The following is a 26902-nucleotide window of genomic DNA, read 5'->3' as shown; positions in this document are numbered from 1 at the left end:
CCCCTCTTTGTTTATCCTAATCTTTAATCTTAAAATATTGTAACATTAAATCTTTACCTATTAGTAATCCATTTTTCATATTCCCTTATAGTATTGCAGCTAAAAACCACTTAGTTTCTATCCAACATCATTCTAACATTCATTAATTTTACAATATTTCTGTAAATAGTCTTTAAATTTCTTCCAGTCTTCTTTCACCAACTCTTCTCCCTGGTCTCGGATTCTGCCAGTCATTTCCGCCAGTTCCATATAGTCAATCACCTTCATCTGCCATTCTTCCAGGGTGGGTAGATCTTGTGTCTTCCAATACTTTGCAATGAGTATTCTTGCTGCTGTTGTGGCATACATAAAAAAAAGTTCTGTCCTTCTTTGGCACCAATTGGCCGACTATGCCCAGGAGAAAGGCCTCTGGTTTCTTCAAGAAAGTATATTTAAATACTTTTTTCAATTCATTATAGATCATCTCCCAGAAAGCCTTAATCCTTGGGCACGTCCACCAAAGGTGAAAGAATGTACCTTCAGTTTCTTTACATTTCCAACATTTATTATCGGGCAAATGATAGATTTTTGCAAGCTTGTCTGGGGTCATGTACCACCTATATACCATTTTCATAATATTCTCTCTTAAGGCATTACATGCCGTAAACTTCATACCTGTGGTCCATAACTGTTCCCAGTCAGCCATCATTATATTATGTCCAACATCTTGTGCCCATTTAATCATAACAGATTTCACCGTTTCGTCCTGAGTATTCCATTTCAACAGCAGGTTGTACATCCTTGACAAAATCTTAGTTTTGGGTTCTAACAGTTCTGTTTCTAATTTTGATTTTTCCACCTGGAAACCAATTTTCTTGTCCGAATTATATGCCTCCATTATCTGATAATAATGAAGCCAATCTCGCACTTTATTTTTTAGTTTCTCAAAACTCTGCAATTTCAGTCTATCTCCCTCTTGTTCCAGAATTTCCCAACCCTGGGGCATCTTGCTTAGAGTTTAATCCTGCCCCCCCCCCTCCTGCAGATTGCCCTGTGGAGATGGAGCAGAAAGGGAATCAAGAGTCACATGCTTCCCTCCCCATGTTACCATGGGAGATGGTCTTTCTCTATTACAGTGGTGCCCCGCAAGACGAATGCCTCGCAAGACGGAAAACCCGCTAGACGAAAGGGTTTTCCGTTTTTGAGCTGCTTCGCAAGACGATTTTCCCTATGGGCTTGCTTTGCAAGATGAAAACGTCTTGCGAGTGTTCCGATTTTTTTTTTGCTCCCCCCCTTTTTCTAAGCCGCTAAGCCGCTAATAGGAGTGCTCTGATGGTGTTTCCTGCTTGGCAGGGGGTTGGACTCGATGGCCCTTGTGGTCTCTTCCAACTCTATGATTCTATGATTCTATGATTCTAATAGCGTTTTAGCCGCTAATCCGCTAAGCCTTTAATAGCCGCTAAGCCTTTAATAGCCGCTAAACCGCTAATAGCACTAATCCGCTAAGCTGCTAATAGGGTTGCTTCGCAAGACGAAAAAACCGCTAGACGAAGAGACTCGCGGAACGAATTAATTTCGTCTTGCGAGGCACCACTGTACTGAAGTGGGATGTGATTCTGCCATTGGCCACTAGAGGCCCTCAGAGAACCACATGTGGAACCTTGGTTTCTGGTTCCTGGCTGGAGGAAGTTTGGTAATCATCTCTCTCTCTCTCTCTCTCTCTCTCTCTCTCTCTCTCTCTCTAAATATTATTACATGCCCTATTACTCCCACTAAATTTTGTCATTCAACATTAATTATGGAATGTGGGATAAAAGTACTGCCCGAGGCATTATGCAACTGGATGGTCAAATTCCTCTTAAAATGAATGGAGGAGATTTGTTAGCAGTGGGGAGTGTGGGTGGGAGCACTAGTTTTGTCAAAGACTTTGTCCCCCAGCAGAAAGTTTCCATTACACTGATGTATATTACAGAGTGGTGTTCTGTGTGTGTAATTTGGGCTGTTTCATCAGTTTGAAACATCTTTCAAAGGTTTAGGCAACATTAGTGTGCGTCTTTGTGCATTCTCCGGTATTAGTGATCCTTTGGAATTGGAGTTTAAGCTTTTTGTGACTCTTTGATTCAGCTTGTTTTCGATATCCCCGTCTTTCTGTTGTTTATAAAGGTAGCGGCGGAATTTAAATAATCAGAGGTCCACAAAAAGTATGAGAAGTATACACCTTTGGTCTTTTGCTAAAGTAAACCAGAGAATTCTCTATAAGCGTTCAGAGTACCAGGAATTTTAGGGTATTTTTCATTTGCTGTTCTATGTTTGTGCATTTTAAAATTCTATTTGCAATAGGAATTAAAGGGTTAGGCTATTGTAATGTATCAAGAATTTTCTTCTTCTTTATTTAGGGAAAGTTATATTGTCTTCTGGTGTGAAGTCCTCAAGGCGGCTCACTTTCCAGCCCCCTCCTTCTCTATAAACTACATTAAAATAAACACACAGACCCCAAAAGAAATCTGCATTAAAACCCTAAAAATAGGAACAGCAAATGACAGCAAGGAAAAGGAGCTTATAATTATAAGATAAAATTGAGTAAAATGATCTTGTGATTAAGAGAATAGCTGAAGGCTATACCGTCCAACTTGCCACAGTCTTCCACCATTCCACACACCTGCAGTCTCCCCCCAAATTCATCCACACAATTCAAAAGCACAGTCTGCTATAAGCAGTGATTTGTGTTTTCCAGAAAATGTTGAACTGGACAATTTCTCTGTGCAAATTAGGTTAATTCACTTCAGAAAAGTTAACTTACAACAGAAAATGTTTAGTTTGCATGCCATAGAGTAGGGGTCGGCAAACTATGGCCCGGGGGCTGGATGCGGCCCACCAGGCTCGTAAATCCGGTCCCCAGACCCTGCCGCCTGCTCGGTCAGTCCCTGCCCTGAGCTAAACCGGCGTGGCATTTCCTTGAAAATAAGCCGCAGGTGCCTTGCCGCGCGTGGACTGACTTCCGCAACACTGGCATGGCTTCGGTTTGGCTCCAGGAAGCTCCTGCAGCCAATCCAAAGCCATGGGCGCCTCTGGGCAGGAGGTGAGGCTGGTGCAGTTTCAGATTGGCTGCAGGAAGTTCCTTGTTGTCCATGCCCTGAGGTAAACCTGGCACGGCCATGGGCGGAGAGGCTGGCGGGTGGGCAGCGGGTCTGGGCTGCACCATGGGCATTGTGACAGGTGCTTCGCGAGGCTTTAGCCAGAGCTTGGCTCCCAGCTCAGCGCTGCCGCCTGGCGCTCCGCGTGCGTAGCCTGCCCGCCGTCCTGGCCTCGGACGATGGGCCTCAGTGCGTGGTGCACGCCGCCCGGGAGCTCTGCGGTGACAGCCGATGGAGCGGCTGCTGCTCGTCAACAATACTGGTGAGCGGGCGCCTCTGCTTTGAAACCTCCAAGGAAGGAGTGTCCACCACCTTCCGAAGGAGACCCTTCTACTGTCACACAGCTCTGACTGTCAGAAAGCTCTTCCAGATGTTAAGTCGGAATCTCCTTTCTTATAACTTGAAGCCATTGGTTTTGGTCCTACCCTCCGGAGCAGGAGAAAACAAGCTTGCTCCATCTTCTATGTGCCAGATCTTTAGATACGGTAATAAAATTTTAAAAATTGAAACTGCCAGGATTTATTTACAAATGACAGTCATTCATTGTTAATAATTAGCTTATGAAAAGCAATTTTTCTGTGAAGAATGAAGCAACAGACAATTTTCCATCAGATATCATTGGCTTTAAGTAAAGCGCTAGTGCATTACAGAGAGTTTTGAGGCGAATACATGGATCTAGGTAGCTCAAGTAACTAGTCTGACCACAGAGGCTTGCTATTTATTCAGTAATTGAGTTCCTCCATCTCCAGGTGCAACTGATCATAGAATTGTTTAGCTGGAAGGGACCATGAGGATCATCTAGTTCAGCCCCCTGCAGTGCAGGAATCTTTTTGCCCAACCTGGGTCTTGAACCCACAACCCTGAGATTAAGAGTCTTATGCTCTGCTGCATGAGCTATCTGATTTGGGCAATCTTCTTTATTATTCAGGTTATCTCTTGTGGTGTTTTCATGTATTGTGCAATCTACTTTTATTCTATGAATGTGTGTTATGGAGAGTTGGTCATTCCATTTGAAAGTTTCATTTTTAAAGTGACAGGCAATATGTTTGTAGGCCATTGGTCTTCATCTCTTTGTATCCGGTTTGTACCCCCATCACATCTCCATTTTTTAAATTTAAATTTTCTTAAAGAGAAAGGACAAAGGTAGAACATACACAGTAAAACATTTACTTTAGAAAAACAATAAATTTACAGTGGGTTTCACTCTGCCTTGGTCGGACTACTCTTGGAATACTGGTGCACCAGTTCTGGGCATGGCAGTTTAAGAAGGGTGATGACCAGCTGGAGCATGTGCAGAGGAGGGAGACCAAGCCTTAAAGAGGAGCGCTTGAAGGAACTGGGTATGTTTAGCCTGGAAAAGAGAGGACTGAGAGGAGATAGGATAGCCATCTTCAAATATCTCAAGGGCTGTCACATAGAAGAGGGAACAAGCTTGTTTTCTCCTCCTCTGGAGGATAGGATCCTAACCAATGGATTCTGGCTAAACATTCAGAAGGGATTTCTGACTGTTTGACAGTGGAACGGTCTCCCTCGGGAGGTTGTGGACTTTCCTTCCTTGGAGATTTTGAAGGAGAGGTTGGACGGCCATCTGTCATGGATGCTTTAGCTGAAATTCCTGCGTTGCAGGGGTGGGACTAGATGTCCCTTGGGGATCCCTTCCAGCTCTTCAGTTCCTTGATTCTATACTTTCATAGATGGTAGGAATTCATCTACAGAAATACCAGTGAAGTTCTGCTGAAAGTGTTCCCTTGATCCATCCAGCAGCCACCTGGATGTTGCTGGACTCCAGCTCCCTTCATCCCTGGCCATTGGCGTTGCTTCCTGGGGTGATGGGGGTTGTGAGCCCACCAACATCTGGAGGGAAGCTGCAAGAGAGTGTAAGTGTGCTGTATTTTAAATTTGTGATTTTAGTATTTGGATTTAAAAAGTGTTACAGTGGTACCTCGGGTTACAGACACTTCAGGTTACAGATGCTTCAGGTTAGACTCCTCTAACCCTGAAATAGTGCTTCAGGTTAAGAACTTTGCTTCAGGATAAGAACAGAAATCGTGCTCCAGCGGCGCGGCAGCAGCGGGAGGCCCCATTAGCTAAAGTGGTGCTTCAGGTTAAGAACAGTTTCAGGTTAGGAACGGACCTCCGGAACGAATTAAGTTCTTAACCCAAGGTACCACTGTAATAGAGTATATGATCCCTCAGTCTTCCAAAATACTGTTTTTTCATTGGTATTTAAGTCCAGATTTTTTCCCTCTCTCCCTTCCCCGCTGGCAGCATGTTTTCAAAATATACAGTGAGTTTAATAAGATCAAACAAACAAACGGATAATGCAAAATCAGCTGAATGAAGCTGTTAATTCTTTGTGCATGAATAGACTTCATAAACACAGGCTTCTCTGAAGAGCTCTCCACAAATTGAACCGTCTGCTTCCCTGGTTGACGCCTGCACCTGTGTTATTTTAACAGAAACTGTTCTTTAACTCTTACTTTGTTGATGATTCATAAGATAATTTCTGGAATTATTTTGGGTTATTTTTCTCATATAGCTTTGAGTATGCCTGCCAAAGCCAATAATTGTAATTTATTTAAGCTTTTTTTAAAAGAAAAAAAATGAGACAAAAAAATCTTTGAACTAATGGCACCAGTGCTTCTTTTAGGATTCTTAAATGGAAACTTTGTGAGACTGGAATTCTTGTTGACATAAAGGTGAGGCAGAAATGTCTGAACTCCTTTCCATAAGTTCATACATGGGAATGGCAAGTTCCTCCTTGCGGGACAGCTCAAATGCAATGCTGGCTCCGTCTTAGTCCTGGCTGAGAAATGGGGGACCCGCCTTGATGATGTGCCCTGCTTTGCTGCAGAACATGAGAGAAGCAGGGCGGGGTCGTGGTGAGAGTGTTGGACTCGGACCTTGGAGACAGGGGTTCCAATCCCCACTTGGCCATGCAGCCCACTGGGTCACCTTGGGCCAGTCCCTGCTTCTCAGCCTGACCTACTTCATAGGGTTGTTGTGGGGACTAAATAAGGAGGGGGAGAACTATGTACGCCACCTTGAGCTCATGGGTGGAAAAGGTGAGCTAGAAATGCAAATAAATTAAAAAAAACATAAGAAGCATCCACAGGATCAGACCACGAATGCATCTTTTCCAGCAGCCTACTTGAAAGGGTCCACAGCTTTATGTTGGCAGGAAATCTGCAAGCAGGTATTCAATGGCATCCTGCCTCTGAAAGATGGCAAAATGCCGTTTTGCTATGGCATTATGAGAGTTGATGTTCTACTTTTTGGTTGTTTTTGTATCTGTCTGGAATAGCTTTATTCATCTTCCCCATTATGCCCTGCCCTAACATCTCTTGGATGAAGGGTGCTCTAGAAATGTTTCAAATGAGTATCTTAAAGAAAAGCACTTTGTGCATTCAGATAAATTCAAACCCCCTTTCCCCAGGCTCAGCTGTCAGAGTGGAGGTGAGCTGACCCAAGTGGGGAAGCCTCCAGCAGTGGAATTCAGGGAGGAAAGGCAGGTGAGGAAGTGACAGAGCCCCACTTTATACTGGAGCAGGGCAGAAATGTGAATAAATCCCAGCATGCCTTGCTTTGACTCCCCCTCCCATATGCATATTTACTGTACTTTTCTCTCTATAACACACATATTTTTTCTCCTAAAAAGTAAGGGGAAATGTCTGTGCGTGTTATTGAGCGAATGTGTGGGAGTGCAGGGGCAAAAATCAGGCAAAAATCCGATCGCGTGAGAGAGGAAGCTGTTGCTTTCCTGCATTCTGCCTCAGGGTCTTACTGCCCACCCTCTTCTCTTTCGGTTGCTGTTTGCTCAAACGGAACAAAGAGCAGGCAAATCCCCTCCCCTCCAGGCAAGCAGAGGGGAAAGGAAAGGATCGAGTCCTTTCTTCTAATTCCTCTCCGTGCTCCGGTGCTGCTGAGTCCAGGGAAGCATTTTAGGGACTCGCAGGCAGCTGGAAAACATGCAGGTGGGAGAGAGAGAGAGAGAGAGAGGGCTGGCTTGGGTGGGTGGGTGGGGGGAAACTTTTGCCTTCCTTTCCTCCCTCCCTTTAAACCCCTCTCCTGCATTCTTAGCCAGCTGCTTCTCTGCACACCCTTCTCGTGCTCCTTGTCCCTTCTGTGTTTTTCCTTCCCTCCCCACTTAAAATGTGGTTACAAAGCATGGATCCACATGGATCCTCAGGATCTTTGCATTGGGTCACCCCAAATTCACCATGAGATCACATTACATGTCCATGGCTACAGCCTGCACCAAAAAAATCACGCACCCACTGTTGCCTGGGGCCGCAATGGTGCGAAAACGTGGTTACAAAGCATGGATCCACATGGATCCTCAGGATCTTTGCATTGGGTCACCCCAAATTCACCATCAGATCACATGTCTGTGGCCACAGCATGAGGCACAAAAATGATACATCCACTGTTTCATTCAGAATCCCCCCCCTTGTTTTCCTCCTCTAAAAACGATGAGCATGTTATGGTCAGGTGCGTGTTATAGAGCGAAAAATACGGCAATTCTAACATTAAGTTTCTTTAAACTTCGCAACAAAATGGAACAAATTATCCTGATATATTTTATAGTGGCCTTTTTTCAGTATCTGTCATCTGTATGAAGTTTTATTTTGTAAAAACATTGCATCCTACAGTAGCATCTATTAATGTTAATAATTCCACCCCTTTCCTTGCCCCAAGAACTCTGCATTAGTGTAGTATTAAGAGATTTCCCCCTCTATCCAGTTAAAGCAAAGTTCTTTGTGTAAAGTTTTCTTTTACTTACTTTCGGATGGGCTGTGAAGCTGGTTTATTCTTAGTAATTTCCTGATTGTGAACGCTGTGGTTCTTTAGCCAAGCTGTCTATAATAAAATATAACATGTAAAATAAGTTTCCACGTTCTTTCTGGAAGCTGTAATTTTCTTTTATAGGAGAAGATTTTGGAAGAATCACTCTGCCTTTTCCCCTCTCAAAATAAAGTGGCAAAAATACTACTTACAAAATAAGCTGAACTATTTGCTGGGCTACAGTCTTGCAGAGTTTACAATGATCCTGGGCATTTTCCAGGCAGCGAGTTTTTAATTATTTCCCTCTCTTTGGTAAGTGGGCCTGCAGTTCATGGCACCATTTACTCTGAAGGAAGACTATTAAAGGCAGCCTGTGTTAGAGTAACCAACTTTGGGGGGGGGCTGTCAGGGCTTGTCTCCTCTCCACAACTTGAGGCCTTTGTCAGGGCGTTGTCTCACATTTCTTAATCTCTGTAGAATTTCTATAAATCAGAATTCTGTAGGTAATAGAATAACAGATCATCCCCTTTATATTAAACTGCTGAGCACATACAGGTAGAAGCTGTTGCTTTAAGTAAGTGCCAGGATTTGAGCCTGTTGTGGCCCCCAGAAACTGGGACTAAGGGAAGATAAGCAGAGATTCTCACCTTTTGCTGGCCAAAGGAGGGACCTACAGGAGTCCACTATAAAAGTCCCTCCCTGCCCCGTGATAATCTGCCCTTGCCTTCACTTTGCACCTCTCCCCCTGAGGAACCTGGGGTAGGAGATAACTGCTCCCTCCAGACACCATTCTCACTCCCTGCTGTGCCCAAGAGAGAGTTTCGGTACCCATATTCTTTCCAAAGAACAAAGATAATCCCTTGAGTTTTGGCAAGGGGGCGAACAACTAGAATCTATGATACAGCAAGCATGTGTCTAATCTCATATTTATTCAGAAACAGACAGATTTTTAGTAGCATTAGTGTAATGGAGTCCAGATGCACGGGAGGGTCTGTAGTTCATGGGAAGACACTGAGAAGGTCCCAGGTGTTGACATGGATCATACGTAGATTAGGAAAGACCATGCGACACTTTCCTCCAATATGCTAAGTAGCACAGCAAACTGAAACATAAAATAAAATTTCAGTCACTCCCCCACCATAACTTTACACTTACGATGGCAGCCTTTGCCAACGGGGTGTCCTCCATGCTGTTTGGGGCTGATAGAAACCATAGTCTAAAACATCTGGAGGGCCCCCTGTTGGCAAAGACTGTGTCATGGTATAATAGGTCAAGTTCAGAGAGGCGATGCTTGATTTTTTAATTATAAAAATCAACACAACCAAACTTATTTTCAGTATCATTGTTCTACTGTTCTCTGGAATTTCTTTTTTTAAAAAAGCTCTGTACGTGATAAAATTGAGGAACTGAGCCAGTACAAGGAAAGTAAACTTAATGCACAATGAACATTCTCTGAGTAGTGCCTAGATTCCTTTAGATTTCTATAAATATGCCCAATTGATGTTGATGCCAATTTTTTTTTAATGTTGGCACAAAGGTTGGATTCTTCCAGTAAGTGCTTAGACATATTGTACATTACGATACTCCCAAATATTTGACAGGGAAAATTAGATAAAAATGTTTTATGTTAAATAAGCAAGAACTTCAGAACTGGGTAGTGAGCAAGCTTAATAAGACTATTCCTAATACAACATCTGTGAAGCATATTACTGTTGGAAGTATTTCATATATATTCTCTCAAAAGCCATGTAAGATATATCCGTATTATACCCCCAAGTAGATGCATACAACCAAGCGTTGAAGTGCATCCCCAGCTATTAACAGAAGTGTTTCTGCATAGGGTTCCATCCAGCCTAGAACAGGACACTTGGATTGCTGTTCACGGTTTGGGGGTGAGTTCACAGGAGTGGTGGTGAGGATGAACAATGACTCCCCCTTTCCCATCTTCCTGAAACCACCCCCTACTGGTTTCGGGGCTGGATTCCAATCCATTTTTTAAAAAATAATATTTTTATTATGATTTTTCAACAAGTTTTAACATATTCAAAAATTCAAATTGCTTTTTACAATTTCAATTCACACCTGCCCCCCCCAAGACTTCCCCCAGCTTCCCTTTCTGGTTTATAACATATTTGTTTGTTCTGCTTATAATTTTATATACCTTATATACTAAAATTAAAATAGTATTCTTAATCTATTCTTAACATTTTTACCTCATATTTGTGTTTTCTATTTATATTTGTCCATTGTAAGTGTTTTACTCAAATCCTGCAAGTGAGTTCATTTCAATGCATTATTTCTGTATATACATCATTGTAGTTTAGTTATTTAGTCGTGTCCGACTCTTCGTGACCCCATGGACCAGAGCACGCCAGGCACTCGTGTCTTCCACTGCCTCAATCGGTAGGGCTTGCCTTTAAAAGACTGTTTTATTTCTCCTTGCAGGTCTCTTGATTCACTTTTGAACAAAGGCACGCAAGGGCTGCCTGTCCTCGATTCACACTTGGTAGAGATAGAAGGTGACACCGTGTACCTATATGGCTCTGGAGCTCTGGAATCCCTTGATCGAAATTGGAGTGTACAGACGGCTGGGAGCATCACCACAATCTCCTTTAATTTCATAGACTTTGATGAAATTGTTCCAGTGTTGCCAAAACTGAGGATCAGATTTCCCAATTCTCTAGTAAGAAGTTTTCTTCTTGATCTTTTAGCAATCTGGGACAAGAGGCAGGATGTCCAAATGTCTAATTTGGTTCAAGAAAAGAACCTACAAGATGCCCTTCTGGATCAGGCCAAGACTCCATTTAGTTCAGCCTTCTGTTTCCCACAGTGGACATCAAGATGCCTCTGGAAAAGCCCACAAGCAGAACATGAGGGCAATAACACTCTGCCTTCAGTACTCCCCAGTATCTGATATTTAGTAGCACACTGCCTCTAATTGTGGAATGCGGAACCAGGGTTTAGTAGTTTGACCATTTGACTCAGGCTGAGGAGACCCATGGCCATGAGGCTCACTTGGTGACTTTGGCCAGTCACATTCTCTCAGCCTGACAGGCTTGCTGTGAGGGAGGGAGCACCCTGTACACTACTGAGAGCTCCTTGGAGGTGGGATAAAGAGATAAATTCTGTTTAGCCATCATGGCTAACAGTGATGAACAGATCTCCTTCTCCATGAAGTAGTATAATTCCCCTTTAAAACTTTCTGATTTATGACCGGTGCCACGTCTTGTGGCAAGGCAAGAAGTACTTTTCTTTTTCTTGTCCTGAACCCACAGCCAACCAGTTTTACCTTCTACCTTTTGTGGATGTCATTTGACTTAGCTTGTCTGTCTCTCTTATTTGTGTGGCATACCACATGCAGCAGATAATTTACCATACAACCCATGGATGACAGACATTCACATTGTAGCAGAAAATGTGTGAATGTTCTCAGGTGGCCTCCTGAGACATTATGTGGCAAGTAGTTGTGCTCAAGATTGGGCAAACTTGTAAAAGCAGAATTTGGCAATTGCTGATGACTGCTATGATGGAATGACTGAAGTTTGCTCTTCTCAGCCATAGAAAATAATTAAGTGAAGAGCAGATTACATCACTGCATAGATAAATTGGCACCCGGACTACACCCACACATAGTCATGTGTGTTTAAGTAGAAGTTTGCGCGCTAACTTGGGCAATCAAGCATGGAAATATCCAGAAACAAGCCATTGTAGCCTTCTAGCCATCTAGTCTGTACCACCACTGCTCCTTTTGCATGCCTAGAAGAGAGAGACAAGGCGAGTAGAGGAAGCTCTACCTCCTTGCTCGTATTTGTACATGTGTGCTTGGAGAGAGCAGGTGAACAGCAAAGAAGAGGAGGAGGTCCAGGGGTGAGCAGTAGTAGTAGTAATAATAATAATAATTAATAATAATAATAATAATATATTTGTTCCCCCGTCCATCTGGCTGGGTTTTCCCAGCCACTCTGGGCAGATCCCAACAGAATAATAATAATAATAATAATAATAATAATAATAATAATGCAACAAAACATCAAACATTAAAAACTTCCCTAAACGGCTGCCTTCAGATGTCTTCTAAAAGTCAGATAGTTGTTTCTTTCCTTGACGGGAGGGCATTCTACAGGGCGGGCACCACTACCGAGAAGGTCCTCTGCCTGGTTCCCTGTAGCTTCACTTCTCACAGTGAGGCAACCGCCAGAAGGCCCTTGGAGCTGGACCTCAGTGTCCGGACTGAGCAATGGGGGTGGAGATGCTCCTTCAGGTATACTGGGCAGAGGCTGTTTAGTGGGCTCCCTGCTTGGATGTGGGTGTCAGCATGTGCTGAGTGATTCCAGGGTCTAATAAAGGTCCTGTCCAGCTCATGAATACTCCCTGCAAGAGTCCCAGGACCTTGGTTTATTGCCAGGTCCGGCTCAAGATGATTTGCTGTCTGAGGCAAAGGATGAGATGACATATCCACTCCTTATACAGAAGCTGCCTTGGCTGGCAGTTACCGTATTTTTCGCACCATAGGACGCACTTTTTCCCTCCTAAAAAGCAAGGGAAAATGTGTGTGCGTCCTATGGAGCGAATGCAGGGGGGAGGCAGGCGGGAAAAGCCCTCAAGAGCCGCACACAAGCTTTGTGCGCTCTTGCGGGCTTTTCTCCAGGAGGGAGAAGGGACTGACTGGCCGCATCAGTCCCTTCTCCCTCCTGGGGGAAAAGCCCCCAAGAGCGGCGCCCTCTTTAAAGGCTGTGCGGCTCCTGCAGGCTTTTCTACGAGGTGGGGGAATCCCCCACCTCCCAGAAAAGCCAGGAGAAGCCGCGCAGCCTCTTTAAAGAGCGCGCGGCTTCTGCGGGAAGTGGGGGAAGCTGCAGCGGATTCCCTCCTCCCGGGCTCCCTTTGAAGCGGCAATGTGGGAGGGGAGCAGCTTACACTCGTGTAAGCAGCTCCTCTCCCACTTTCCTGCTTCAAAGTGGAGGGAATCCACTGCAGTTGCGAGCAGAGGATCCATGGCTCCGCTTCCTTCCCTCGAAGCAGGGTGCGGGGGTACAGGGGGGAAAGAGGGCAGGAAATAGATGCCGGGCAGGAAGACACAACCACACTTTGACCACTGAAAGTCCACCCCAGCCTCCCCAGATTTCCACTGAGACGGCCAGGCTAATCTTGATGGCCATAAGTCAGGCTCAGCATTATTAACTGGACTTAGATAAGCCATGGTTCCCCTTCCTACCCTCCTCTGAGGCTCAGTTTAAAGCAGCAAAGCGGACAGGAGCCGCCCGCTTTGCTCCTTTAAATAGTTTAGTGCAACATTTGATTCAGAATATTTTTTTCCGTATTTTCCTCCTCTAAATACTAGGTGCGCCCTATGGTCAGGTGCGCCCTATGGAGCGAAAAATACGGTAAATCTTCGCCACTGGCAATGGGAGAGCATCCCCCATTGCACTTGACGGCAGCAGGCTGGTGCACAGGTCAGGATGTGTGGTACCCGGCTATGTCTGCTCCACATCCCTCAGCATCTGGCTAATGGTTGGCTGGTCTTGGCTATTGCCCTATTAGGTACGTTGTGCTGGGTCTCAGTGCAAAGGCCTAATGTCAAAGCGAGTAGAGACCTTTGACTAGCACAGCCAATCTGGTGCTGTCTGATATTTCTCAAAATGGCCACCCAGCCCCTTGCAATCATTGTATCTTCCACTAAATGTCTAATGCTGCCTGCCTTCTTGTTTTGCTTGTTTCTTTACAGCACCTGAAATTTAAGGAGAACAACCTTGCTGTGTTGAAACAGTTCAATGCCTTAGCCCAACTTCGCCGCCTTGAGCAGCTAACAGTTGATGCTCAAGGAAATCCAGTTGTCACCTTCACCCTGTGGAAGTATTACGTGATGTTTAGACTGGGCCATTTCAACCTGCAAAAAATAAATGGAATGGAGGTAAGAATAGGCAGCATTTTCAAGGGGGGGGGGCATTCAGACACCTTAGAGCTGGTTCAGTTGGTCTTATCACTGACTCACTTCTGCAAGAGAAATTGCTTGTGTGAGAGGTCTATTCACAGTGTAAAACAATCTCAGTATGATTGCAGGAGTCCCACAACAGGGCTGTCTCATCTCCAAGGAGCCCCAGTTACAGAGGACGTGCAAGAGTTTTTCCTGCCTCTTTTGCATTGCTTACATGAATTGGTTGTTTATCTGAGCCATATTTCTGGTGTTCCACAAGGCGACAGATCTGTCTGTTGAGCCAGCTGTCATTCCAACAGCAAAAAAAGAAAAAAATGAAGTCATTGTAGAAGCTAAGCAAGAAATCCGGAGGTCAGGAAGCAAAAAATAAATAAATTAGGATCTGTGCTGCAATTTTTTTTTTGTTTTTGTTTTGCAAAACTATTTTATCTTTTGTTAAGTTCAGTATGTTTAATTGGTTATATTGGTCATACAGGAAAGCCTTAAATTAACTGATAATTGGAAACCATTGTTTATAATTTGTTACAAACTGGGCTTATATTAGATAACTAATGAAATATATACCTAGGAGTACAAATGGGAAGATTTACTTTCCAATTCTTTTCTGGCATGCATTAACCATGGAGTGGGGGGGGGGGATCACTAAACTCAACTGAAACCTCCCAGAGGGAGGAGAAAGAAAGCCAGGGAATAGTTACCCTATAGTAACTCAGGACCTTATAAAGCAGAACATGCCATGAAATTTCTAATACCTCAGTTTGGACATTTTTCTTAGCTAAGCATAACTTATATTTATGAGAACATTGTAGAGCCATCTTGTACTATCAAGCAAAATGAATGCCTGCCTTTTCAGTCTGTCTTAGTTGTTGGACTCCATCTACCCTTCACACTGTCCAGCCTGGTCAGCAGCAGGGCCAGAGGATGGGCTGCTTTGTAGCCCAGCAGCATACGGATAGCCAGCCAGGTTCCCTACCCCTGTTCTGTGGAAACAAGCCAGTGTTAAGCCTTGGCTTATGGAGCTGGCTTGTTTCAGCAATTCAGACTTAAGATTAACCATGCAATGGATAAATGCAGTTGGGTTAAATTGTAGTGAATCTAAAATGGAAGTGGAAGCTTCCACTCTCTTCCTTGCAGCCATATTGGAGGAGGGAGAAGAAAATACCGTATTTTTCGCACCATAGGGCGCACCGGACCATAGGGCGCACCCAGTTTTTAGGGGGGGGGGAATTCAAGAAAAAAAATCTCTCCCCCCCCCCCGCAGCCCCAAAGAGCAGCGTACAGGCTGCACACAACCTCTCCCTGCTGGAGGGGTTGCGTGCAGCTATGGAACAAGCCAGGGCAGCGAGCGGGATGGATCCCACTCACTGTTTTGGCTTCCCCTTTAGCCCCGTGCAGCCTCTCCTTGGCGGAGGGGTTGCGCGCAGCTATGGATCAAGCCAAGGCAGCGAGCGGGAAGGATTCTGCTCGCTGTTTTGGCTTCCCCTTTAGCCCCGTGCAGCCTCTCCCTCCTGGGAGAGGCTGCGTGGGGCTAAAGAATCCATAGCCCCGTGCAGCCTCTCCTTGGCGGAGGGGTTGCGCGCAGCTATGGATCAAGGCAAGGCAGCGAGCGGGATGGATTCTGCTCGCTGTTTTGGCTTCCCCTTTAGCCCCGTGCAGCCTCTCCCTCCTGGGAGAGGCTGCGTGGGGCTAAAGAATCCATAGCCCCGTGCAGCCTCTCCTTGCCGGAGGGGTTGCGTGCAGCTATGGAACAAGCGAAGGCAGCGAGCGGGATGGATCCCACTCACTGTTTTGGCTTCCCCTTTAGCCTTGTGCAGCCTCTCCTTGGCGGAGGGGTTGCGCGCAGCTATGGATCAAGCCAAGGCAGCGAGCTGGATGGATTCTGCTCGCTGTTTGTTTTCCCCTTTAGCCCTGTGCAGCCTCTCCTTGGCGGAGGGGTTGCACAGGGCTTTCCTGGCTTTACTGGGAGGTGGGGGGATTCCCTCACCTCTCCCAAAAGCCTGCAGAAGCCGTGCAACCCCTTTAAAGAGATCGCGGCTTCTCCTGGCTTTTCTGGGAGGTGGGGGGATTCCCTCACCTCTCCCAAAAGCCCGCAGAAGCCGCACAACCCCTTTAAAGAGATTGCGGCTTCTCCTGGCTTTTCTGGGAGGTGGGAGAAGGGACTGATGCCGCCAGTCAGTCCCTTCTCCCTCCTGTGGAAAAGCCCACAAGAGCGCATGGAGCTTGTGTGCGGCTCTTGGGGGCTTTTCCCGCCTGCCTCCCCCCTGCATTCGTTCCGTAGGACGCACACACATTTTCCCATGCTTTTTAGGAGGGAAAAAGTGCGTCCTATGGTGCGAAAAATACGGTATGTGAGCTGGAGGATCCCTGCAGCTAAGTCTGCAATATGAGGGGGGAGAATAATGGCTCTGCAGAGAGAGTGTGTAGGTAACGTGCTTTTGAAAGATATTATAAAGGCTATGGCACCATATGAAGGAGCGTCTCCACCCTCATCGTTCTACCCGGACACTGAGGTTCAGCACCGAGGGCCTTCTGGCGGTTCCCTCCCTGCGAGAAGTGAGCTTACAGGGAACCAGGCAAAGGGCCTTCTCGGTAGTGGTGCCCGCCCTGTGGAACGCCCTCCCATCAGATGCCAAGGCAATAAACAACCATCTTGACGTTTAGAGGACATCTCAACGCAGCCCTGTTTAGGGAAGTTTTTAATGACTGATGTTTTAATGTATTTTTAATCCTTTGTTGGAAGCCTCCCAGAGTGGCTGGGGAAACCTAGCCAGAGGGGCTGGGTATAAATAAATTAACAGCAACAGCAACAATTTATTATTATTATTATTATTATTATTATTATTATTATTATTATTATTATTATTATTATTATTATCATTATTATTATATTTATTTATTTTGGGGAAGGATGCTCCATAGGTGGATCTATGAGTAATGCAGTGAGCTCATAGAATCAGGCCCAAGTCCCAGCCACTCTATCTGGAGGTGATAAAAATTCTACTCTTACGGTTGTTGTAAGAATGATTGTGTGATATGCTTTGAAACACTATGTATTGTTATTTGCACTAATTGCCAGTTTGGTTGCAGTCTTGCTGTGCGGCGTCAGGCAAAATGATAGTCAGTTTTAGTTCTTTGTCTGTAAAATGGAGGTAATTATGCCCTGTATGCAATGGCGGTTGTGAAAGTGAAAGGAGGAAGCTTGCAAAGTACTTGTGCATGCTGCAGCACACTCGTTAATGCTAAGTAAGAATGGGCACAGGCCATGCAAAAGAAAGCAGTTTTCAAATCATAGAATTGTGGAGTTGGGGGGGGGCTAGGGTCAACTAGCCCCACCCCCTGCAATGCATCTATACAAGTGGGAGACATTTTACTGAGTTATTAAACCAGGGAGCCCACAAATACAGTATCCAGTGGCAACCTTTCATTTTAATTTTGGAGTAAAATTCTGCAGTAAAATTCTCTAACCAACGCAATCTACTATAGGAGAAAAGGCCACCAGCAATACAAGGAGGCCTCTGTCAAAATGGCACCAGGATGTTAGGCTCTTGTTATGGGCTGGAGGGAAGGTGGGGGAACAGGCACACACAAAGGTGACCAGCTGCTCCCCTCTTGCAAAACTGCACTCTCAGCTGTGGGTACAGAAGGGACATGCTTGCTTGCCTTTGCAGGTGCTGAGGTGCTGACCTTCATTGGCTACCAGAAACCATGACTGCCAAACCCAGTCATTTTTTGAAACTTGTGCAAAACCTTTCTGGTGAAATGGAGAGCACTTTGAAGTGGAGATCACTTGGTGTCTTTTTATTAATTGCTTTGTTTGAAAATTTAACAAGAAAAGAAAAAAATGAATTAAAATGAAAAGAAGAGGAAGGAAAAAAGACATTAATAACAATAAACAGAGATTTCTAATAATAAGAGTAGACCTCACTCAGTTCATATTGTGGATAGAGTGACTATCAGTACATGAATCTTAAATTAAACATGTAAGTTAACACAAGCCCTTCAGCTGTCCAAACCTCACCAAATGGATGCCTGTGTAAAATATGTTTGAATTCAACCAGAGCAGTGAGGTCTGTGGCCCATTGTGTATTACCATGGCCCAGATGGTGCCACTTTGACCCCTCCATCTTTCCCCTTCTGCAGGTTACCCAGAATGACATGGTCATGGCCGAAAATCTCTTTGGTGTCTTAGCATATGTAGCATCTTCAGATGTACCCTACTGCCGCCTGCTTTCATTCCTCGGAGATTGCAGGTAAATATAAATACACACATGAGAGTCATTTTGCTTTGTATGCCAAGGCTATGATTGGTTGCATACACATAGAGCTCCCCCGGGATTGTGCTTCCCCATTCAATTTAACAGAGGGGCAGCTTCTTTGTATGCACAAAAAGAAGCCTCCTGCGGATGTCCCTGGAGGCAGAGGCGGAGCAAGGCGGGTGCAGCGCACTCTGGGTGCCATCCTGACGGGGCTGACATTCTGGCCCCCCCCCGCGACTCCCAAGCCTACAGCGAGCTGGGGAAAGGGGGGAGCTGCAAAGCGGCGTGCAAAGACAAGCCTACCCGCTAGCCATTGGCTGCGTGCGGCTTTGCAGCTCCGTTGGCTCATGTAGCGCCCGTTGGCTCATGTAGCGACGCTGTGCATGCGCCATACGTATGGTGCACATGCATGGTCGCCGGACGGCTTGCCCCACCCCCTGACACCCAGCACCGGGGGCCGGTTAGCCTTCCTTCACCCCTGCCTGAAGGAGGGCTACGAGAGCATCTCTGAAGACATTTGGAATAGACAGTACAGTAGTGGGACAGGCGGACTGATTTTGTTTAGTTTGCCTCCCCCCTCATGAGCCTGCATGAGAACGCCATTCCACCCTAGAGATCATCCTTCAAGTCCCCTGATGCACAACAAATAGGGTCCTGGCAGAGAACCACCTTCTTTTGTGATACCCACAAAACGGAAGGTCCTCCTTAGAGAGGTACATCTCCCCTTGACTGCCATGAAGACCATCCTGTTTTGGTGCAATTGTTCAGAATTGTGCTATCTGTAAGGTTGTGCTTACTCCTTCTTTAACTCTGCTGTTCTGGTATGTTGACTTTCAAGTAGAGATTCATCAGAAATGGCTGTTTCCATTCTGCTGCAGATGGTTTCTGCCAAATACTACGTTATTTTTCTCACAGTATGCTAGTTAATGTATGTAACTTACATTCATTACAGTGTAAAGGAAACGTCAAACAATGTGAACATAATTAATTAATTATGCATTGTTTGTGGACTTAAAGCCCCCGCCCACAACATAAATGAATAACTCTCGTATCTGCTTGAATGATTTTCATTCCTGATCACAGACAAATACACAAACCAGCAATTTCCACTTCCTTTTTAATTTTGCATGGAAATCTAGTGCGCATGTGTCTGCCATCATTGTGCTGCTTCAGTGGAGACTTCTTCATTCCTTTTCCCTGGAGACTTCAGTTCCAGATTTTGCCTACAACCACAAGGTGGCAATATCTTCCCATAATGATGGCAGATTATGTTCCTGGGATGCAGGTGGCGCTGTGGGTTAAACCACAGAGCCTAGGGCTTGCCGATCAGAAGGTCGGCGGTTCAAATCCCTGCAACGGGATGAGCTCCCGTTGCTCAGTCCCAGCTCCTGCCAACCTAGCAGTTCAAAAGCACGTCAAAGTGTAAGTAGATAAATAGGTACCGCTCTGGCGGGAAGGTAAACGGCGTTTCCATGCTTCACTGGTTCGCCAGAAGCAGCTTAGTCGTGTTGGCCACATGACTCAGAAGCTGTACACTGGCTCGCTCTGCCATTAAAGCGAGATGAGCGCCACAACCCCAGAGTCGTCTGCGACTGGACCTAACGGTCAGGGGTCCCTTTACCTTTAGATATCCCTTTCACAGGTAGTACAAACTGTTCTTTCCCCAACTTTCCTGCTTTTAGGTTCTTATCTTTAACTATTATTCCTCAGAGTCACTTATTTCACTTATTTTATTCCGTGACCAGCCACTCTCAAAATGGCGAAGGCGCCGCTCCTTTCGCTTTCCCGCTAGAGCTGGTTTGCATCTCCCCTCCTCCGACTCTGAGCTAGAACTGAACCCTTGCTTTTCCTGGGAACATCCTGTCCCTCCCTGTTGTTCCTGTTGCTCTCTTCTATTAGCTTCACTGCTCTCCACCCCCCTTGGGGAAAGCTTTCTCCATCTGGGAAACTGGGAACTTCTAACTCTTAACTCTTCCCTGACAGATGACTCCTGTAGAAAGGCAGAATTAAAAACAGCCACCCTCCCTTTATTTATTTAGAAGATCTAATAAACCACTTAACACAAAAGTTCCAAAGCTGTGCTCATAGAGCATTATTATCCTAATGTTAAGATAAAGCAGCTTCATAACTTCAATTAGGCTCACCTGTCTTGGTGGAACCACTGAGGTCTGGGGGTTTACAGTGTGTTGTCATCAATAATGGGTGGAACCCAAAGTTCCTAAGAGACGGCCTCCTCCCCTGCTATTCTTCCAGCTCCCTAAGATCACTAGGAAGGGTCTTTCTTTGGGTCCCACTTCGGGTGGAGACATGGTTGATGATGACTCGAGATAGGGCCTTGATAGTGGATGCATCAGTATTGTGGAAAACCTTGCCCTGTTAAATGGATGGCTTCCTCTCTGGACATTTTTTGCTGGCTGATATCTGATGTTTCTTTAAATGGATTTGTTATGTTTTTTATATTTGTGTTGTTTTTATTCTTTGTATTTTAATATATATGTTAATGTATTTTTATTTTAAAATGTTGTCGGTTGCCCTGCGTGATGGCATGGGAACCAGAAGGGCAAGATAGAAACATTCATATAAAATTAAATAAAGAAAATGTTTAGTTTCACTACTCCTTTTTTCAGTTTTCATTTTGGTCCATCACCAATGTGTTTAGATTTCCCAAACCCCACCCCTACTTCTCTCTCTCTCTCTCTGAGACTCATTTACAGTACAGTCATACCTCATGTTACGTTTGCTTCATGTTACGTTCTGTCAGGTTGTGTCCCGTGGCAACCTGGAAGTACCCGTTACTTCTGGATTTCGTTGCTTGCACATGCGAACGGGCCTCCGGAACGGATCCCATTCGCAACCAGAGGTACCACTGTATCTGTCAAACACATCTATCGAGGGGCTGCAGTTCTGAGATAACAGAGGAATACCTTGCATGAATCGGGCCGCAAGATATTCTGTAACCAGGAACCCATGAATTTGAATGGGCAAGCACAAATGAAAGGTTACTCAGGCAATGGCCAAGCTACAATATTTTAGCTCTGTAAATCTCTCTCCCTTCTGCCTTGCCTGTCCTTAGGAAGAAACAATTGTGTTATCTTTTGGAAGCAAAGGGGAAGAAATTGGGGACTGCCAGTGAGGATGGCAATGATCGCCGAAAGCTGGGAGGAGAGAATGCCAGTCGGCTGGCGCTGAATTACACCACGAGAGATTCCCAGACAGAAAAGCTGGAGGTAAGGAGTTCCAGGTGGAGCAGACACTAAAAAAATTCCCAACTGTTTTTGTTACAGTAGCTCATTTACTTTTTAATGGGTTTATGATATATTTTCTTCTGCTTCAAACAGCACAGTTGACTTCTATCTAGTGAAACAGTTTATTTCAAGATTTAACTGGAACATAACCAATACCTCCTGCTCTGCAACCTAGCAGTAGCACTATTAAAAATATTCATAAAGCTGGCATATGCACGTTTGTTGTAAATGGAGATATTCAGCACAGGCTGGATATACCCAAAGACCTTCTCTTTCTCCTTCTTTGTTCTGCTGTAAAATGAATATAAACAGGTTAGGTTTTCACGGGCAGAAAGCTGCTGTTATATATTTGGTGCAGATGTGCAGTTGGGAATGAGCAAATACAGATGTATTTATTTTTATTGACCACCTTTCAGCAAAGAGAGTTCCCAGGTTTAAAATTCACCGTTCAATCAGTTGGTGGTGTGGGATTGGGGGGGGGGCAGCCAAAGTGTATGAGAAAGGTATGGTATCTTCTACTACCTACTCCACCAAGTGCCTTGGTAGCCTTCTAGATTTCCAGCAGGCTTAGTGCCCCTCCAGACACTCCCAACTGCTTTCCAACTGCAGCACTTAGGGGCCCTTGGTGGGGAACAGTTAATTCGTTTGTCATTGAGAAATGTGTGTTGTTTAGGGGAGACCTCTGAGTGGCTAACAGTATGGTCTTACACATGTCCTAAATCCCATTGGGTGCAACAGCACGTATATCCAGGCAATTGTGTTTAGAATTGCCTGGATATAGGCAAAAAAGTAGTAGAAGATAGAAGACAGATTAAAACATTATGTAAAAACTCCTCTAAAAAAACAACCCACCACCAAAAGAGGGCACGGTAGTCTACATTCCTTTTTCTTCACCACTTGTAGGATCTGAGTAGCCTTCAAAGGCAGCCCACTTCATAACATACTGCAGTAGTCTAGCCTGCATGTGGCCAGGACATGAGACCACCTTTTGTATATTAATAGGTGGGCCTGAAGCTGAGGCCAGTTAGTGCTTTTTATGGCCAAGGTCAATTATGAACAGAGGCCCTTCCCCACTCCCAGAGCCATGTGTACAGAATTCTTATAAAGATCAAGAAAAGTGAGGCTGTGTAACACAGGGATTTGAAGCAGTAAATAGTATGCAAGACAAGCTAATAACAAGGCTTCACTTTATGATTCCATCACGTCTCAAGAAAAGACTATGTAGCAAAATAAAGTCCCTTGAGGAATCTCGCAACTGGTAAATTGCAGCGGTTTTGTGTGTGTGTGTGTGTGTGTGTGTGTGTGGCAATGTGTGTGGAAAGGCAATGTTCCACATGTGCCTGTAGATCAGGGGTATCCAACATGGAGCCCTCTAGGTGTTGTTGGACTCCAACTCCCATCATCCTTGACCATGGGTGCATTGCTAGGGCTGATGGGAGTTGGAGTCCAGCATCTGAAGGGCACCACATAGGCCACCCCTGCTGTGGATTTTACCAAACATCCTATGGGAACAAGTAAGAAGAAGAGTAACTGCCAGTTCAGCTTGTCATCAACTGCAAACTATCATCATAAATATGACGGGTAGCTCACCCTTGAGGGCAGCAAGTTAATGTTACATTTTCAGATCGAGGCAGCTGGGAGGGATTTTCCCTCTCTTCTACTACCCATTAAAAACAGTTCTATGTGGTTTGCAGGAGCAAGTCATGACCTCACATTTTCAGCTGGGCTATAAATCAGTTGGATTAAACATTGTGGCAGCTTCCAAAGAGCCAATTGTCATAGGGCTTTGTGGAAAGCCTTCATAGAAGGGGATTAGAATAATTGAACAAGAAAGCTTCAGTGTCACAACAATAGATTCTCCCCTCCCCACTCATCAGTGGAGGCCGAATTGCTTGATTTTCTAGATCTCATTGATCAAAAAATGTGTCCCGACACAGAAGGAATACTGGTGGGTGGGTGTAGAGAGAGAATTCAGAGATACAAATTCAATACATAATAATGGGAAATGGTGCTCTATGGCACAATATTAAAGTACACTGCCTAACAAACTTTTTCATAACAATAGACTTCCAACAGTATTGACAGTAGAAGTTGCTGCATCCAAATGATTAATGACTGCCCGCTTCAAGAAATACACACCAGTGTTGTTAATAGTTACATCCAAATACATTCCTGCCAACTGTGGCACTAAAAGAAACACACATCGTTGCTTTTTAAAGCCTGCAATCCTTGCTATATAATAATATAACCTTTAGAAGACATCTGACGGCAGTCCTGTATTGGGAAGTTTTTAATGTTTGATGTTTTATTATGTTTTTATATCATCATCATCAAACCTTTTATTGGCATCACATACAAACATCCATACAAATCAGTACGGGATTACTGCCTTCTCAGTGACACAAAACACTTGTCAAATGAAAGAGGCAAAGCAATTTAACATTACATCTCTAGGTCTCCAGGGAGATCAGACGTCTGCAATGTGTTTTGACGACAAAAAACCAGATAAAGATATTTAGCCACTAACTTGGTGAGCTCCTGATTATTCCCCAATAATAGAAAATGTATGACCTCTAACTCTGGTTTCCATTTGGAACTGCTGGCAGAGATCAACATATAGTTTACATTTAAGAACCATATGTGTAAGAGTTTCCACCTGATGGTCTTCACATGGGCAAATTCTTCTCCTTCCACCATTTCCGAGAACCTTCTCCATAGGAGGTTTGAAGGATCTGAATTAAAATGCCCTTCTTTCTTGAGGATTAAGCAAAAATTCAAGATAATTGTGGTTAATTTCATGTGCCCAAGAAAGTTGAAAGTTAAGAGGGGAGCATGTTTTCTCTGCTGCTGCTGTTAGTTCCTGGCGTTCAATGTCCCACAACCTAAGTTTTTATTGTAGCCTTGGCAGATGGTGGGGACATTGATCGCAAAGATTCCATAGTTGCTGTACCGTTGTAGCCCTGGGGAAAGAAAGGGATCTAGCAAAACTTCACTAGGGAGAGGATCTCTATCTGTTGTGAGGCAGATGTTTAGCCAGCATGTGAGAAATCTCGCCCAGGCTATGGTCTCTACCTTGTGTTGACCTCCCTCTAGACACAAGGCTGCATAGGGTACACAACGTGGGACAGCAAAAATCTTAAAATGGAAAGCTGCCTGCACTCGTTCTACCAGCTGGGTAAACGCTGGCATCCAGACTGGAATTCCGTAGAGCAACTGAGCTATAACTTTGGCGTTGAAGACCTTGAGGGCAGAGGGGATATGTGTTATAAAGAAACGCATTGTGGCCTGCATAGACATCTTACAGGCATTCACCACTGTTGCACCGTGCGAGGACCATAGAAGCCTATGATGGAATGTGATTCCCAGGTAGCTGAATTTGAATACCTGCTGGGTGGGTTTCCCACCAAATACCCAGCTATAGCTTTTGCGTGAATTATGTTTTTATATGTGTTGGAAGCAACCCAGAGTGGCTAGGGCAAGCCAGTCAGATGAGTGGGGTACAAATATTTAAATTATTATTACCCTACTTACCTGTGAGAAAGCCTCAGTGAATTCAATAGGACTTACTTTAGAGTACATGTGTTTTGGACTTCGCTGCTATTGTTTAAGCAAAATGAAATACAAGAGGCGCTCCATATTTCCTTTTGCTCACATTGATTTTTGCAAGATATTAACATTAGGTCTGTTGGGGAAGTTTGCTTTTGACTATTTGTCTCTTAAAACCATGGAGAGAAAAGGAAATTGGGACTGAGGGAGATGTTGGTATAAGGTCTGGAAGGGCATATGCAAGCTTGATATGTACATGCCTCACAGTCCCCCTGACTACAGATTTTGAAAATGCATTTTGGTGTTTGATTCTTTTTCTCCTGTTGCAATTATTTTTCACTGTTTCCAGTGCCACCCCCAACCGGATGAGCAGGGAATAATAATAATAATAATAATAATAATAATAATAATAATAATAATAATAATAATAATAATAATTATTATTATTATTATTATTATTATTATTATTATTCGTGGAAAAGTAAAAAGAGAAAACAGTAAATTGATGATAGATTTGTTTGTATTTTTGTACAAAGAAATGTTGTTTATTGTACACTGCTGTGGTATTTTGTAGTGTTTAGTGCTTTATAAATATTCCAAACAATAAACAAACAAACAAACATTTGCCAAGCAAGGGAGAGCACATGGCACTAATGGCCACACCTTGCTTTGATATTGACATTTGAACTGGGCTAACATTTTGTATATTCATTTGAAGTGGAAAATATTTTGACAGCAGGTTGCTGTCTGAAGTGACTAGAATATTTTTGTTTTTAGCCTACCTTGGCTTGCTTTATAAGTTGAAAAATAGCTTCCTTTCTCTTCTGCCAAAGGGAGCTTGGCAATGCTCAAAACACTTGTGTTCTCTTACCCCAGCAGAACCTGCTCTCAAAACAGATCCTTTGGTGTTCCTTGTTGTTCACTGAGGACCAACATATCAGCCCGTTTCACTCTTATGTCTCTGGCATTTTTTAAATTAAGCTCAGCTGCTCTGGATGAATTTGTTTCCTGACCTTCACCCTTGAAAATGGTTCTTTTGCATAGGAAGCGAAGGACAGGAAGGACTTCTGCCATTCCTACATCCAAGACTTGGTGAAGGAAGCGGCTGACATCAATATGAAGAATGAGTCCTTGCAGAAGCTCTGGCCTCAGATGTTCATTGAACTCGTCAGAGACGCAGTGATTGAGATTCGCAATAAGGATTCCTACATGAAGCTCTGCCTGCAACGGATCGCCAGTCAGAAATCGTAGGGACATGGCTTCCTCTGCCCTTCAGGGCCACCCTACATTTTCCACAAAGGCCTAAAATAGTGTAAAAATTACCATCATTCTAGGACAGTGTGTATGTGTGTGTATATATTCCATTGAAGAAGCCTCATTTTCACCGTAAAATGTTCCCTCTTTTGCATTTTCAGATGGAGTTCTTTTTCCTTGTTCAAATATACACCCATGTGTCTATACACCAGCTTAAAGCAGCAATATGCAGGTAACTTGGTATCTGTGCTGTGGTTTACAGGCTGTTTTTTGTTGCTGATGCTGCTGTTCTTTTTTGCTAGAGCACTCAAATTACCAGGTAAAAAGTCCCACTCTCTCTTATTCCCATCCTTTCAGTCGTTTTCCTGATTTGGCACTATTGTTGTTTGAGTTGGGGCAGAACCTCTCGGATGGAAATACTGGATTGGGGGGGATTGAAAAATCAATAAATTATTCTTTTTGTAAACCCCAAATTTGATCTTTAGAGAATTGCTTTCATTTGGTTACAATGGCACCCTGCAATGCTAAGCTTAAGGATTCAGTAGCAAAAGGTACTAATAGATCCTGCAAATACTAAGAAAAAAATCAGGGATTTTTTTAAAATAGATTTTATTTTTGCATTTTCTATTTTGCATAAACAAATGAATTAAATATGTAAACATATAATCGCTTTTGACTTCTCCCCCCCCCCCCGCATTGTGGATTTTAATGTAATGATTTCCCCCTCTTCATCTCTTTCATAACTCAATTTTTTATAAATCCTTTGTCAAT

At 44.2% G+C, this 26902-nt stretch overlaps 1 protein-coding gene across 10 annotated transcripts in view; it reads left to right on the top strand.

Moving 5' to 3' along the window:
- Nucleotides 1–26604, top strand: part of LRRC49 (leucine rich repeat containing 49) — a 59942-nt gene extending 33338 nt beyond the window's left edge. For 7 of the 10 annotated variants that reach the window (XM_081170595.1, XM_081170594.1, XM_081170593.1 and 4 more), the window contains 5 exons: nucleotides 10344–10581; nucleotides 13621–13806; nucleotides 17971–18080; nucleotides 21160–21313; nucleotides 25922–26604. In XM_081170595.1, the coding sequence (XP_081026721.1) occupies nucleotides 10344–10581; nucleotides 13621–13806; nucleotides 17971–18080; nucleotides 21160–21313; nucleotides 25922–26128 (895 nt within the window). In that variant the 3' untranslated portion in view covers nucleotides 26129–26604. Of the gene's footprint in view, nucleotides 1–10343; nucleotides 10582–13620; nucleotides 13807–17970; nucleotides 18081–21159; nucleotides 21314–25753; nucleotides 25892–25921 lie in introns of those variants that run through there. The other 3 variants (XM_081170592.1, XM_081170590.1, XM_081170591.1) reach the window with 3 other exon arrangements.
- Nucleotides 26605–26902: the final 298 nt, after the last annotated feature.

The sequence above is a fragment of the Podarcis bocagei genome (assembly GCF_964188305.1).
Source record: "Podarcis bocagei genome assembly, chromosome: 14".
In the NCBI taxonomy this organism is placed as follows: domain Eukaryota; kingdom Metazoa; phylum Chordata; class Lepidosauria; order Squamata; family Lacertidae; genus Podarcis; species Podarcis bocagei.
This window is presented reverse-complemented; position numbering and strand designations above follow the sequence as displayed.